This window comes from Numenius arquata, chromosome 27 (genome assembly GCF_964106895.1).
Source record: "Numenius arquata chromosome 27, bNumArq3.hap1.1, whole genome shotgun sequence".
Taxonomy (NCBI): Eukaryota; Metazoa; Chordata; class Aves; order Charadriiformes; family Scolopacidae; genus Numenius; species Numenius arquata.
The window spans coordinates 1,223,035-1,236,346 of NC_133602.1; the positions used below are offsets into that span (position 1 = coordinate 1,223,035).

The 13,312-nt window shown below is 45.5% G+C and overlaps 4 protein-coding genes across 4 annotated transcripts; 2 read left to right on the plus strand and 2 right to left on the minus strand.

The window, feature by feature from the left end:
• Positions 1 to 797: 797 nt before the first annotated feature.
• On the plus strand, positions 798 to 1,130 carry LOC141475892 (feather keratin 4-like). The gene has a single exon (XM_074164445.1). The coding sequence runs from the start codon at positions 798 to 800 to the stop codon at positions 1,128 to 1,130; it is 333 nt and encodes a 110-aa protein (XP_074020546.1).
• Positions 1,131 to 2,626: 1,496 nt separating this feature from the next.
• LOC141475849 (uncharacterized) lies at positions 2,627 to 3,568 on the minus strand. Its single transcript, XM_074164393.1, has 5 exons — positions 3,301 to 3,568; positions 3,132 to 3,228; positions 3,040 to 3,095; positions 2,838 to 2,934; positions 2,627 to 2,759 (listed from the first exon to the last, which is right to left on the minus strand). Exons 1-5 carry the CDS (start codon positions 3,566 to 3,568, stop codon positions 2,627 to 2,629), a joined length of 651 nt encoding a protein of 216 aa, XP_074020494.1.
• Positions 3,569 to 7,353: 3,785 nt separating this feature from the next.
• Positions 7,354 to 9,215, plus strand: LOC141475850 (uncharacterized). The gene is made up of 2 exons (XM_074164394.1): positions 7,354 to 8,011; positions 9,118 to 9,215. Exons 1-2 carry the CDS (start codon positions 7,354 to 7,356, stop codon positions 9,213 to 9,215), a joined length of 756 nt encoding a protein of 251 aa, XP_074020495.1.
• Positions 9,216 to 9,985: 770 nt separating this feature from the next.
• LOC141475891 (feather keratin 4-like) lies at positions 9,986 to 10,351 on the minus strand. Its single transcript, XM_074164444.1, has one exon. It carries the CDS (start codon positions 10,349 to 10,351, stop codon positions 9,986 to 9,988), a length of 366 nt encoding a protein of 121 aa, XP_074020545.1.
• Between the last annotated feature and the right edge of the window lie 2,961 nt (positions 10,352 to 13,312).

Here is a 13,312-nt window from a genome sequence, read left to right on the forward strand (position 1 = left end):
AAGTACATACCTTCTTGCACCAGGATACCATGAAAATAATCCTTCTCTGTTCCTAAGCACTTTGGGACCAGAAAGATTTGAATCATCTTCTTCTAAAATGCTCTGAATACTTTGGCAGTAACCTGTAGCTGAAATATCAATAGTAAAGCTGCCACCTGTTCTATTTGCTTATCAAATGATTTTGGACACCGTCAACTTCCATTCCCCCCACCCTCCTCTTCAGAAACAGGCAGAAAGTTGATCTCTGTAAAACTGATGTAGGAGGAATTAAGCAGAAAGAAAGGGGGACTATTAAATAAGAATTAGGCAGAATATTTGGGTTTTTTGCTGTTTAAGAGACAAGCCCATCTCTGGGAGGGTACCAGCTCCCTTTGATGGGTGAGTGTCACATTATCAGGTTATGCTCCTCACTTCTATCGGCTGAGGAACTTTTTTCTTCTCCTTGTCACCAGAGGAAGATTCTCCTTGCTGTATCATACAGGAGATCATAAGCCTTGTCCCTCACTTCCCACCTATTGCAAGGCTGCACCTACTCTGCAGGAGTGTTGTGGGAATTGAGATATTGAAGACTGTCCAGGAGCTGGTGGACTCACCCCTTGAGGTGTCCTCAGTAGTCTAGAGGAGTTTGGGTTTCATTGAAGTCTCCTTTAAACCTAAGACTAACACATTATTCCATTCTCCACAGTCTCTTGTTAGTTTCTCGCACTCTCCGTCTAGCAGCTTAATTACGTGACTATAAACTCTTTCTTGTATTTACTTTCTTCCCTGTGTTACAGACTTACTCCCATCCCTCAGCCATGTCCTGCTACGACTTGTGTCCTCCCACCTCCTGTGGCCCAACCCCACTGGCCAATAGCTGCAATGAGCCCTGCGTCAGGCAGTGCCAGGACTCCACGTACGTGATCCAGCCCTCTCCTGTGGTGGTGACCCTGCCTGGCCCCATCCTCAGCTCCTTCCCACAAAATACCACGGTGGGATCCTCAGCATCTGCAGCTGTAGGGGATGCTCTCAATGTTGGGGGGGTTCCTATCTCCTCTGGCAGCTCCCTGGGACTTGGGAGCCTTGGATATTCAGGTCTTGGTGGCCTTTCTGGGAGATCCTACCGTCGTTACAACCGGTGCGGGCCGTGATAAAGCCTTGGGGGAAAATACACAAAGGAACAACCAGAAACTTAAGAGTGTGATCCGGATGCAGGACTGAGTTGATGATCATGGCCGTGTGCTTGCTGACCACCCTCAGCTTCTCCCTAAGCTAATGGGACTGCAGGAGCTTGGCATTTCTCATATAATGCCTTTTTCTGTTATCAGTGAGGTGAAAAATGTAACTTTTGTTGTTGCATGTAGGAGTTGGGTGTCCAGCTGTAAAGCATTGCCTTGAAATGGATGATTAGTTTTATCCATATTCAGCCCTACTGCTTTCTTATGCTGTATGTTTTAGGTTTTTGGTTTTTTTTGATTCTACTCACCCATTAAATTTATGGTGCATCATAATATGTGTCTTGCAAAGTTCTTCCTCTTTGGAGCTTTCTGTGGGAGAAATTTGCCTGTGCATAAATTGTCAGTACCAGGCAGACCTTCATTTAAATCATACCATGGCAATTAGTAAGGAGGTAATCTTAGATAAATGTAAGCAATGAGTAATACCCCTTTTTTTGAGAGGGTATATTTTCCTTTAGTCACACTTATTGAAGTACAATATAAAATAATCATTCCTGGCTCAGAGTCAATGGGGTGAAAGAGGTGGGAACGCACACACTGTCTTACAGGCAATATATAACTTCATTTCTTGGTATTCCAATTCCTTGGAGCTCATAAAATCCCAGTAATCTCTGTTATTATTTTCATATTCACTTTTTAGATTATGAAGAAGATTTTCCCATTAACAAAGAACAGCAGTAAATACCAGGAAGAACATTTAAAAATCAACAAATTAAAGAAAAAAAATACATATAATTCTTCCTTTGTTGGCTTATTAGTATAGGAATGCTGCAATTAGGTAGTAATTGGTTGCTAAATTATGTGGTGATCTGGGGGCCTTTGGGGTGTCACCAGAAATCTTCAGAGCAATAACAATTAACCAGCCGCCTCTGAATCTTGGGGAAGATAATGACTGCTAAATTGCTAAACAAACATTCATCAACACAGTGCTGTGGATGCCTTAAGGATCCCAATTAAACTTTCATTCCACATTTTAAGGAGACATTGAGTAGGGCAGATTGTTTGATAAGGTAACTCAGCACAACGGGGAGTTTTGCTCCCAGAGGAGGCTAAAGGACAAATGAAAACCAAAGAGGTTCTTGTGCAACACCACAGGATTTTAATGTGAAAGAGAAGCAGAGCAACCCGTTACAGAAAATCAAGGCAATACAAGGGGAAACGCATGATGCAGGTGTCACGCTCAGGTACCAGTGCCCTGCTCAGCACCCGGGGGACAGCTGAAGTGATGGAGGAATGCAGGGGGGACCGAGGCTCAGGGTAGTGGGCTGCTGGGCACACACAGCCTCCTCCTGTGCCCATGTCAGGGCAGCTGGTGTAGGCTGCTGGTCCCCGTGGCTCTTGTTCTATGTCCTCATGCCATGGTCCTTGCTTCAGGGCTGTTCCTGGTCCTGGGCACCATCCTGGGGGCTTTAGGAAGACCCACAGCTCCCACGGCGGGACCTGCCCTCCTTCTGGGCACTGGTGACATGATTCCCCGTGCCACAGGAGGAGAAGCCAGAGCCGTAGGACCTCCTGCTATTGCCAAAGCCACTGGACCCATAGCCCTGGGAGCCCCCATAGCCCTGGGAGCCCCCATAGCTCTGGGAGCCCCCATAGCTCTGGGAGCCCCCACAGCCCTGGGAGCCCCCATAGCCCTGGGAGCCCCCATAGCCCTGGGAGCCCCCATAGCCAAGGGAATGGCCATACCCACGTGAGCCCCCATAGCCTCCACAGCTTCCTAAGCCAGAGGAGCTCCCATAGCCCTGGGAACCCCCATAGCCCCGGGAGCTGCCAGAGCCCCCCCGACCAAAGGAGCTCCCATAGCCCTGGGAGCCCCCATAACCAGAGGAACCCCCAAAGCCCTGGGAGCTCCCATAGCCCCCCAAACCAAAGGAGCTCCTATAGCCCTGGGAACCCCCATAACCAGAGGAACACCCAAGGCCCAGGGAGCTCCCATAGCCCCCCAAACCAAAGGAGCTCCCATAGCCCTGGGAACCCCCATAACCAGAGAAGCCCCCAAAGCCCAGGGAGCCTCCGTAACCCCCATAGCCTCCCAGACCAAAGGAGCCCCCAGAGCTCCCATAGCCCAAGGAACCCCCATAACCCCCCAAGCCAAAAGAGCCTCCCCCATAACCCTGGGAGCTTCCGGAACTAAAGGAACCCCCCAACAAGGCTGGGCCGGATGATCCCACAACGCTCTCCTGAGGAAAGGAGCTGAGGATGGGGCCTGGGATTGTCACCACAGCTGGTGGGGGTAAGATGACTGCTCTGGAGTCAGGGCATTGCTGCACACATGGCTCATTGTAGCTCTCGGCAATCGGCTGAGGGCAGGTCACCCCACAGGGTCTGGAGCACTCACTGTAGCAAGACATCGTTCTTGAGGTGGCTGTGAATCTGCAATGCAGAGCAGGAAGGAGTTTTCAGATGCAGAAAGTTTTACCTGACTCTAAATGCCTGTGCTTGCTTTATAGTTTGTGGAAATTGTGCCAGCCCAGAGTTCATTATCTTGCAAAGTATTCCTACATCTGGTCACGTACATCACATCCTAGACTCTGTTTTCTGTCAAGATCCCCTAGATGGCATGCACAGATGCAGCCATCTAATGTCATGTATGGCGAGTCCTACACTTGATATCAGTGCTCTTGCTTTTAGCATGAAGAATCTAATTTGTTAGACCATCTGGAACAGACTGAAGTATGGTATTTACAGCAAGTTATGAAAAAAAGTATCAGAGCCAGTTATTTCTACAGCTTCCTATTGCCTCCCCAGGTGCACTCAACTTCCAAATAGGAATCTTTGTCCTGATGGGGTTACTACTACAAGGTGGTAGATATTATGATCGCTGATATTTTTAAATTTTATATTGCATGTAGATCCTGAATCGGAATTGAAATGCCTGGGAATTGGTTATTCAAAGTGGCAGAGTAAAACTTCCCATTTTGTTCTAAGGATAACACCTTCTGACGAAGAGGAAAAGGCTTGAGGAGGAGAGAGATTGAGCCAAATCGGACTTACCCTGTTCACCAAGGAGAATAAGGCAGGAGATGTGGATAGAGAGGCTTGGAGTGGAGACAGCTTTTATACCTTTCTCAAACACCCCTTGTGCCTCAGGTCCTACATAGTAACAAAACAACCTTCCCATTGAGGGATTTAATTTTGCTTGCTTTGCACTGCCACTCCCCACCCACAAAACCAAGCGCGACACAATGTCAGTACCAATTTGTGGGCATTGGCCTGGTGAATGATGAGATCATTCAGACATCTGGTACCCAGCACCAGCACTGGAGCATCTGCTATTTAATTCCACTTTAAGCTTCAAGCTAGTAAATTTGAGCTTTAGGGTGGATGAGTGAGGATCAATTCAAGTTATCTGTCTTTTAAGAATAGTGCCATTTAAATGAATACCATGAAAATATGTGCAAGCTGGGTAAGAAGAGGGAGAAAGATAATAGGAAGAGGGAGAATTTCAGGTATTTGCATGTAGTTCAGAAATGGGGTTTTTAACCTCTGTATTTGCTGATCAAATACCATTAATTACTTTTTAATTACCAGGTGGACTCCATTGTTATTTTTACTGCTGTCTTCTGAAGTGTCATGGAGGCACTAACGCTTCAGAGATGTTCCAGATCCCCCTAGGAATGATAAGAGGCTTTACAAACACCTACCAAAAATTCATATTTGATGTGTTGTACCATTGTTATACACAAACACCCAACTGTCAGCACGCAAAATCTTGTGCAAGTGCATCAGTTCAGAGACGTGTGACTGAAGTGCTCTGTGTCATTAGGTACAGCTTCATGCAGAAGAGAGGGAGTTGTTTAGAGGTGAGAGCAAGCAATCTGGAAAGTCTAAGGTAGAGATTTCAGGACAGCAATTTGAAACCCCTTGTTTTTCAGGACAGATAATTCAGATAATTTCAGATAAAATCAGATAATTTTTAATGGGACTCCTTTTTTCCCTCCCCTAGAATTTAAGGTAATAAATATTTCAGGCATGTTAGCAAAATACTGGCTATAGTCTGTACCATGGACATGTCATAATCTCCCCAAACATAGTAATAATAAAATAAAGAACTTGATATCATGAATGAAAATCAAGTCATTGCAAGCGTTGAAGTTCTGAATCACAGTCTGTTTAGGGAATCAGAAGAAGTGCCATTGGTTGTCATATTTTTTAATGATGCTGTTTCATAACAAGGGAGCTTCTAAATCCGGCCCTTCTTCATTTAATATGATAATAACCGAAATTGCAAGCACTAAGTATTAATGAGTCTTTGTGAAGCAGCTTAAAGTCATTATCTTCCAGGTGCCTCTCATTATTTTCAGTGCATCCTGATGACACTTCAAAGGCACAGCTACCTTACAATTTAGAGGCAATTTATAGCCTATCTTTTGCAATATTGTAAAATTATAAAACAAGAGATCTGCAAATAACTGTATGATGCTACAGAATTATCCCATTAAAATATATCCTTTTTAATTTCTCACTTTTTCTTAAGTGCTCAGTACTTCAGGGGTTGGCGCGGGGAGGAGGAAGAAAATTAGGATGGCTTAAAAATATATTTCTAACTGAACTTTTAGAAGCAGGGATTTCAAAAGAAATTTTGAAATTTTTGGTATTAGCTTTAGGCAGGGACTCTCAACAGTTGTGGCTCTATCAAGAAGGCCTTTTCTGCCTGATTGGGGGTGTCATTCCTCTGTTAACTTGGTGGCATCTGAATTGTCTCAGAAGATCTGAGATGGATGTTGGGAGAGGTTTTAATGGACTGATTCTAGCTCCACTTGGGTTGTAGTTAATATTTTTAGTGATGATGGAGCTGTATCACTCCCCTCTATCATTTCACAGGTGCAGTAAACCAGACCTTGATCATCCCTTCTGGGTTAATTGTGGGTAAAGTGAAAAGTTTAGAGCACAAGCGAAAACCTTTGCTACGGCTCACTGCTTTCATGCTGTTATTATCAATAGTGATGTCCCATCAGGAGTGAGCCTGCACCATGTCAGGTCTTTCCTCTGCTGTACAACAACATTTATACATCCCCACCCAGCTGTGGGGAGAACTTATAAAACCATAGAATCATAGAATTTCCCAGGTTGGAAGGGACCTTCCAGATCATCCACTCCAATCGTCAACCCAACGTTGACAAAAACCGTCACTAAACTTCTAGCTCATGTTGGATGACCTTCACTTGGTTTGTGCACATGGCACCATAAAGGGCTCCATGCCATGAGAGCACAACCTTGAACATGAAAATGGGACTAACATGATGCAAGACTCTCGTTCTGGTTTTCAGTCGATGACTGTATGGCAAACCTTCAGCTGCACATTCCCCAAATCCCCTAAAATGACAATCACCTATAACTGATTGTTGTCAGCAGTTGTATCACACCCACACTGACATTTGGGAGGGACAGCGCTGAGGTGGCAAAATTAAAGCTCCCACTATCACGATTGTTTTGTAACAAATTAGGACCAGAGGCACAAAGGGTGCCTGAAAGAAGCATATAAAAGCTCGTGTCACCCATAGCCCTTCTATCAACTTCTCTTCTCTCAGTCGCTGCAGTGAACAAGGTAAGTGTGGTCTCCCCCATTCTTTCTGTTGCTAGCATTTACCTTTAACAATACTTTTATCGCAGAGGTGACTCCTGCATGTGTTTTTATAGACTTATGTCTTTTATATCCTTATGAAAATATGTCTCTGTCCTTTATTAGGATAGGAAGTAGATCTCCAAGCTATAGAAATACTTCAGGTGACTTAAACCTCAAAAAGTCTGAACTAATATATATACTCTCCACTTCTGTTGGCTTCTTTTTCACTAGTTTGTACACTTCGTGAGTGCACCATCGATGGTCCAAGTTGCTACAGACAGAAGTGTCTGTCTAATTTATCCAGTGTTGAATTTGTGTTTCACATCAAATTATTTACAAAGGTGATCACGATGAGATGAAAGGAAGGATAAAGGTTGAATTGATACAAGAATTTTATTTGTTAGCATGTATAAATTTATCTGTTTCCCAGTTAACTTCTGATACTTCAAACATAGAGTCATTGCTTAATAATATTGGTTCACCTCTTTCCAGCCCAACTCTGGTATCTGTTTACTTTCGTTAAACTTCCTTACTGCTGTGCATTGTAGACTCTCATCCACCACAAGAATGATGTCTTGCTACAGTGAGTGCTCCAGACCCTGTGGGGTGACCTGCCCTCAGCCGATTGCCGAGAGCTACAATGAGCCATGTGTGCAGCAATGCCCTGACTCCAGAGCAGTCATCTTACCCCCACCAGCTGTGGTGACAATCCCAGGCCCCATCCTCAGCTCCTTTCCTCAGGAGAGCGTTGTGGGATCATCCGGCCCAGCCTTGTTGGGGGGTTCCTTTAGTTCCGGAAGCTCCCAGGGTTATGGGGGAGGCTCTTTTGGCTTGGGGGGTTATGGGGGTTCCTTGGGCTATGGGAGCTCTGGGGGCTCCTTTGGTCTGGGAGGCTATGGGGGTTACGGAGGCTCCCTGGGCTTTGGGGGCTTCTCTGGTTATGGGGGTTCCCAGGGCTATGGGAGCTCCTTTGGTTTGGGGGGCTATGGGAGCTCCCTGGGCCTTGGGTGTTCCTCTGGTTATGGGGGTTCCCAGGGCTATGGGAGCTCCTTTGGCTTAGGAAGCTTTGGAGGCTACGGGGGCTCACGTGGGTATGGCCGTTGCCTTGGTTATGGAGGTAACATGGGCTACGGAGGCTTCCAGGGCTATGGGTCCAGTGGCTTTGGCAATAGCAGGAGGTCCTATGGCTCTGGCTTCTCCTCCTGTGGCACGGGCAATTACATCCCTGGTGCCCAGAGGTGTGGCAGATCCCGCCGTGGGAGCTGTGGGTCTTTCTAAAGCCCCCAGGATGGTGCCCAGGACCAGGAACAGCCCTGAAGCAAGGACCATGGCATGAGGACATAGAACAAGAGCCACGGGGACCAGCAGCCTGCACCAGCTGCCCTGGCATGGCACAGAAGGAGGCTATGTGTGCCCAGCAGCCCACTACCCTGAGCCTCGGTCCCCCCTGCATTCCTCCATCACTTCAGCTGTCCCCCGGGTGCTGAGCAGGGCACTGGTACCTGAGCGTGACACCTGCATCATGCGTTTCCCCTTGTATTGCCTTGATTTTCTGTAATGGGTTGCTCTGCTTCTCTTTCACATTAAAACCCTGTGGTGTTGCACAAGAACCTCTTTGGTTTTCATTTGTTCTTCAGCCTCCTTCTGGACCAATATTCATTCTTGTGCAGGGCAGAAGTTTCTAGAGTCCCTCAGCAGCCATGACAAAAAATGAACTTTGTTTCCACCCTTTATGCAGTTCTTAAGTGTTTCTGTTTAGTTTTTTGTCTTTTTGCAGGACTGTATTCAATAGGTACTCTGCATGTTTTCTATCCATGCAAAGTGATCTAAAACCAGCTTGAAAACAGTTTTATGTCTTTGTGATATTAGGTTGAAACGCATTGCACACACAGATTATCTTTCAGTTCTTCTTACCGTAAAACAACAGTAGCCAAAGGAAGAGGGGGAAAGTGCCATGAAAGGTAGGAGTGGGATTTCTGCAGGGTTTGTGAAGTTCTTTTGTCTGGCAGTGATGGGGATGGAAACCTGATACCAGCGGATGAACTTCACAATCTATAAGAGTGTTACCAAAGCCACGCTTCAAAGGGGATTGGGGGAAGCAGAAATCTGATTGTATTATAGAGCAGAATCTGAATAAGAATGAAAGTTGACAGAAAACAACACAAATCTCTCCTTCATTGACAGACTTCCACATTTCTTAAATTACTCTGTAACAAATATCCTCAATCAGCATAAAATGAGAACCAAGATAGGAAGAATGTAGATCATTAACCCAAAGAGAAAGGAGATTTACACTTTCAGGAGATTAACCAGGGATGCTCCTGCTCCCTTTAGCATGGCCCAAGCTGCTGCGGAGGAACTGGCTGTATTGGTGTGAGGAGTATGGGCTGCAGTACTCGCTGCTGAGCATGGAGATGGCTGAAATCCCATAGCCAAGAGGGGCCTTGAAGTCATACAGGTAACTGAAAGGGTTCCCCATTGCCCAGAAATAAAAGAGCAGTGGGACCTGGTGGAACCGGTACCCCTCCTGGGCTAAGAAGGCCAGGCAAGGAAGCACTGCCAGCCCCTCTCCTCCCCTCTGCCCTTTCCTCACCTCCTGCAAGAGCCACGAAAAGTCTCTCTCCCTCCCCAGCTGTTGCATCCACATGCTTGCTCTCCCAAAAAAGCCCACCCTCTCCCTGCCTGGGAATCTCAGGACTGGGATTTTTACCAGTCCTACAGCTATTGGGCCCATGCCCCTGGGTTCTTCCCAACTTGGACCAAGGAGGAATGGAGACATAACTTGCATTCAGGAAACCTTTATTGTGCCCAGACAGGAAGGAGAGATTGTCAGAGGGATGGTGGACAAGACCCAGAGAGATTGGATGCCATGTGTTGAAACAGACAGAGGGATCTCCTGCAGAGCATGGCTTCTCACTCCACATGCCTCTTGGTGCAGCATTCCAGATCCTGAGGACTTGGCCCATCAGCCCACAGATGGCTTTCGTCTAGTTCCTGCCCTCTCCGAGAGTGGGGAGGAGAGGACAGGGGAGGAGAGCAGAGGGCAGGGAAGGGTCAAGGGTGTGTGGCACTGCCAGCTGCCCAGGTCTTGGCTGGGGCTGCTCAGCACTGCTGAGTGCACCGTGCCCACCAGCTCAGCCCTACATGGGCACTGGTGGCATTGGCGGTTGGTCTGGGGTGAGTGCCTGTGTGTGGTGTGGGTCTAGCAGGGCCCACAGGTGTCCCAGAGTTTCTTGGTGTAGCGGGGCAAGACACAAGGGCTGCAGGCAGGAGCAGCGTAGGCTCTGCCAAAGGTGCAGAGGCCCCCCGAGCCCTGGGTGGCACCAGCCCCATAGAGGCCCCCCAGCCCCAGGTTGCCCCCAAAGGCGGGTGCTCCGGAGGAGCCCACTACGGCTTGCTGGGGGAAGGAGCTGAGGATGGGGCCGGGGAAGGTCACCACGACGGGGGGTGGCTGGATGAAGGCCGTGGAGTCGGGGCACTGGCGGGTGCACAGGTCATTGCAGCTCTCAGCGATGGGCTGAGGGACGGCCACGCTGGTCTTTGGTGGGCACAGGTCATAGCAAGACATCTCGCAAGGGTGGAGATTGGTTTCCAACAGATAGAGATGGAAAAGACTAAAAAAAACGGCAGAAGTTTTATGAGATAAATTTCATAATGTTGATATGAGTGAAATTACACTGTTGTGATTTCCTGTGATACAGCCTGTGCTTTATGTGCAGCCTTGATCAACTTGATTAACACTAACTGAGCACCTGGATCCAAATTTTCTGACTGTATAAGGTCTAGCCCAGTAATGATCAGACCCCATAGATGGATCTTTCTTCTACCCTTGCATGGATGTGTCTTACACTTCCTGCAAACACACGTCCCAAAGAACAGTGTAAGAACTTCAGTGTAATCTACCACAGTGCTCCCCATAATGGGGAAACAGACTGAAGTTAGATGTGGCTTTGCTTGAAATAGGATGGTTTATTTATCTTTCCCAGAATGCCACTGAAAAGTTGGCTATCTTTACACTTAATATTTCTTTATCTGAAATGTTATAGGGTATTAAAATAATGTGAAATATCAGTATTTTCATCTGTGATTTTTAAGCTTCTAATTGGTTTAGAACACTCAGTTTCTCAGAGTTTCTGCGCTCCCCTCAGTCTTCTAAATCCTGCATTTCCCACGGCTTTCACTAAGTTTCAGACAGAAACAATCTAATGCTGCCCCAAATCTGAGAATACCTGTAGGGATCTTCTTCCTCTACTCTGATATAGGTTGCAACTAAGTACATAGAAAGAAATAAAAAATCATACTCACTAAGCTCAGTGAGGCGAACGAGCCCAAAAGAAGCGTCTGGATGAATTTGGGGGCTGGAGCTTATATAGAGTTTCTCACATTCCTATGGGATTTGAAACTCGCTTGGTGCTGGGGGTTGTGTTTGACTGATGAACAGATTAATATCTTTGAATGATGAAAGTTTTATCTTTATCGTGGTTATGATTTTACTCAAATTATCACACCATGTGGTGTCCATGTTACACCATCTTTATTTTCTGATTAAGATCTTGGGTCTTAATTGGCTGGTGTAATTCCTGGTATCATTACAGTGACCTCACTGGAATTACCACGAGCGTTAAGCTGACTCCACATATTACTTCTCCCTTTACAAAGCTGTCATAAGCTTGTCTGCTCAGAGATTTTGCAAGACTCGTCTTTGGCTGACATGTACATTTTTCCTTAACAGCCATTTCAATTTATCTAGTAAATTGATTGCAGACAGAGTGCAGCTTATCCTAGGACTACCCAGGAATTTGTCTTTTCCATCCCTAACTTAAATAGACCTCTTTGACCTAAGATGGATTTCAAGTGGTCATGAATATGAGCTGGGATCATACAATACATGACAATTCCCCAACAGCTTCCCATTGAGAGGAACAGTCCTTTGAGTGGCAACTCAATCCTACATAAAAATCATTTTGTTTCAGTAAAAGATTTTAAGTGGGAATTGAGATTCAGCTTTAAAGGGGCCCATGGTTCCGCTGACAGTGATTTGATCTAGGAAGTCAAAGAAGCCACCACCCAGAAATGTATGAAGTCCCACCCCTGCCCATGATCCACCAAAACAAGTAACAATTTGGAGGAAAAACAAAGAAGTAGATAAATGTTTTTTGCTAGATGTTGCAGGCGTTAACTCTTATCAATCTGATCATCTGAGGCTTCTGGAAAAAAAACGTGTTTTGTAATGATATCAGAAACATTCATTAGTTGGTATTCAACCCAACTAGTGTCTGGTGTTGTGTTAATGTATGAAAATGTGTGAGTGATTTAGACACTTCAGTGTTACACAATCACATTTGCTTTAATGTGCAGGAAACAAGGTGGTGCATGCCATTACTTTAATTAGATCATGATTTGTGCCCTTGGAAGTCATGGGTCAATACTAACATAGCTCTTCTTTTCTTTCATTAAAAAAAACCCTTTCATCATTCCTGATCAAATCTTCTGTTAGTGTAAGATGTCACACTTCTACCTGATTTTTATCAGGTAAAAATATGTTGTTATTTCAAACCATACTTTAAAAAAAAATCTACATATATGTGTGATTATTTACCCCTTTTCTGTGCTTTTTCAGAGGACAGTCGGTACCTTTTATTACAACTTCTAGGGTTTTACCTATCTCCAAGGCATTTTACATGTCTTTTTCATTGTCATCCCTAAGACACCCCAGAGCTGAAATACCATGTCTTAATTCCTGGAGTGTCTAAGCTGGATATTTCTTCTTGTGATATGGCTTCACTCCGATGTTTTCCTTTTCTCTTCAGGTGATAAAGGAATTATGTTTAGGTTTCTGGGTTTGGGGTTTTTGTTTGTTTATTTGTTTTGTGGTTGCTTTTTTTTTTTTTTCCCTGACATGTATTGATGCAGTTTGGGAAGAGTTTTGCCTGGGGAGGCTACTGAAAACAGTAGCTGGCCAAAGTGGCTGTTTCCCCAACAAAAACAGCCCTGCATTTATTGCAAGGGAAGACAAAAGACACTCTCCAGGCAATTACTGCAATCCATATCTCCCAGCTTGGGGGTGGCTTCTTTGCCTAGATTTACATTTTTACAGCAAAGTCTGCAAGTCAGAGCAAATTGTGCCTCATTACTCTGTCTCAGGGCAACAAACCCTCTCCACATCAAAGTCCTCGATTTCCTCTCTCCACTTAGTAGGGTTACTTTGTGTTTAATAACACTGTGATTTAAATGCACCCCAAATAAAAAATGTCTATTGGGGGGTTCCCGTGGGAAAAAAAGAGCTTAGTGCAGATTTTCTCAAGCCACTCAGGAACAAAGGATATCAAAGCACTATAGAAACACTGACTAATGATTTATGCATGCTGTTGTGTTGTTAGAATGTCACTCGCCTGTCCCAATGGTGAGTAATAGCATCAGTCTAAACAGGGAGACACAGTCAGTCATCTCACTCCGCTAATCAGAGGGTGGCTCACAGCCACTGGGACTGGCCATGTCTATTCCTGCCCTAATTTCCCTTTTGTGTCAT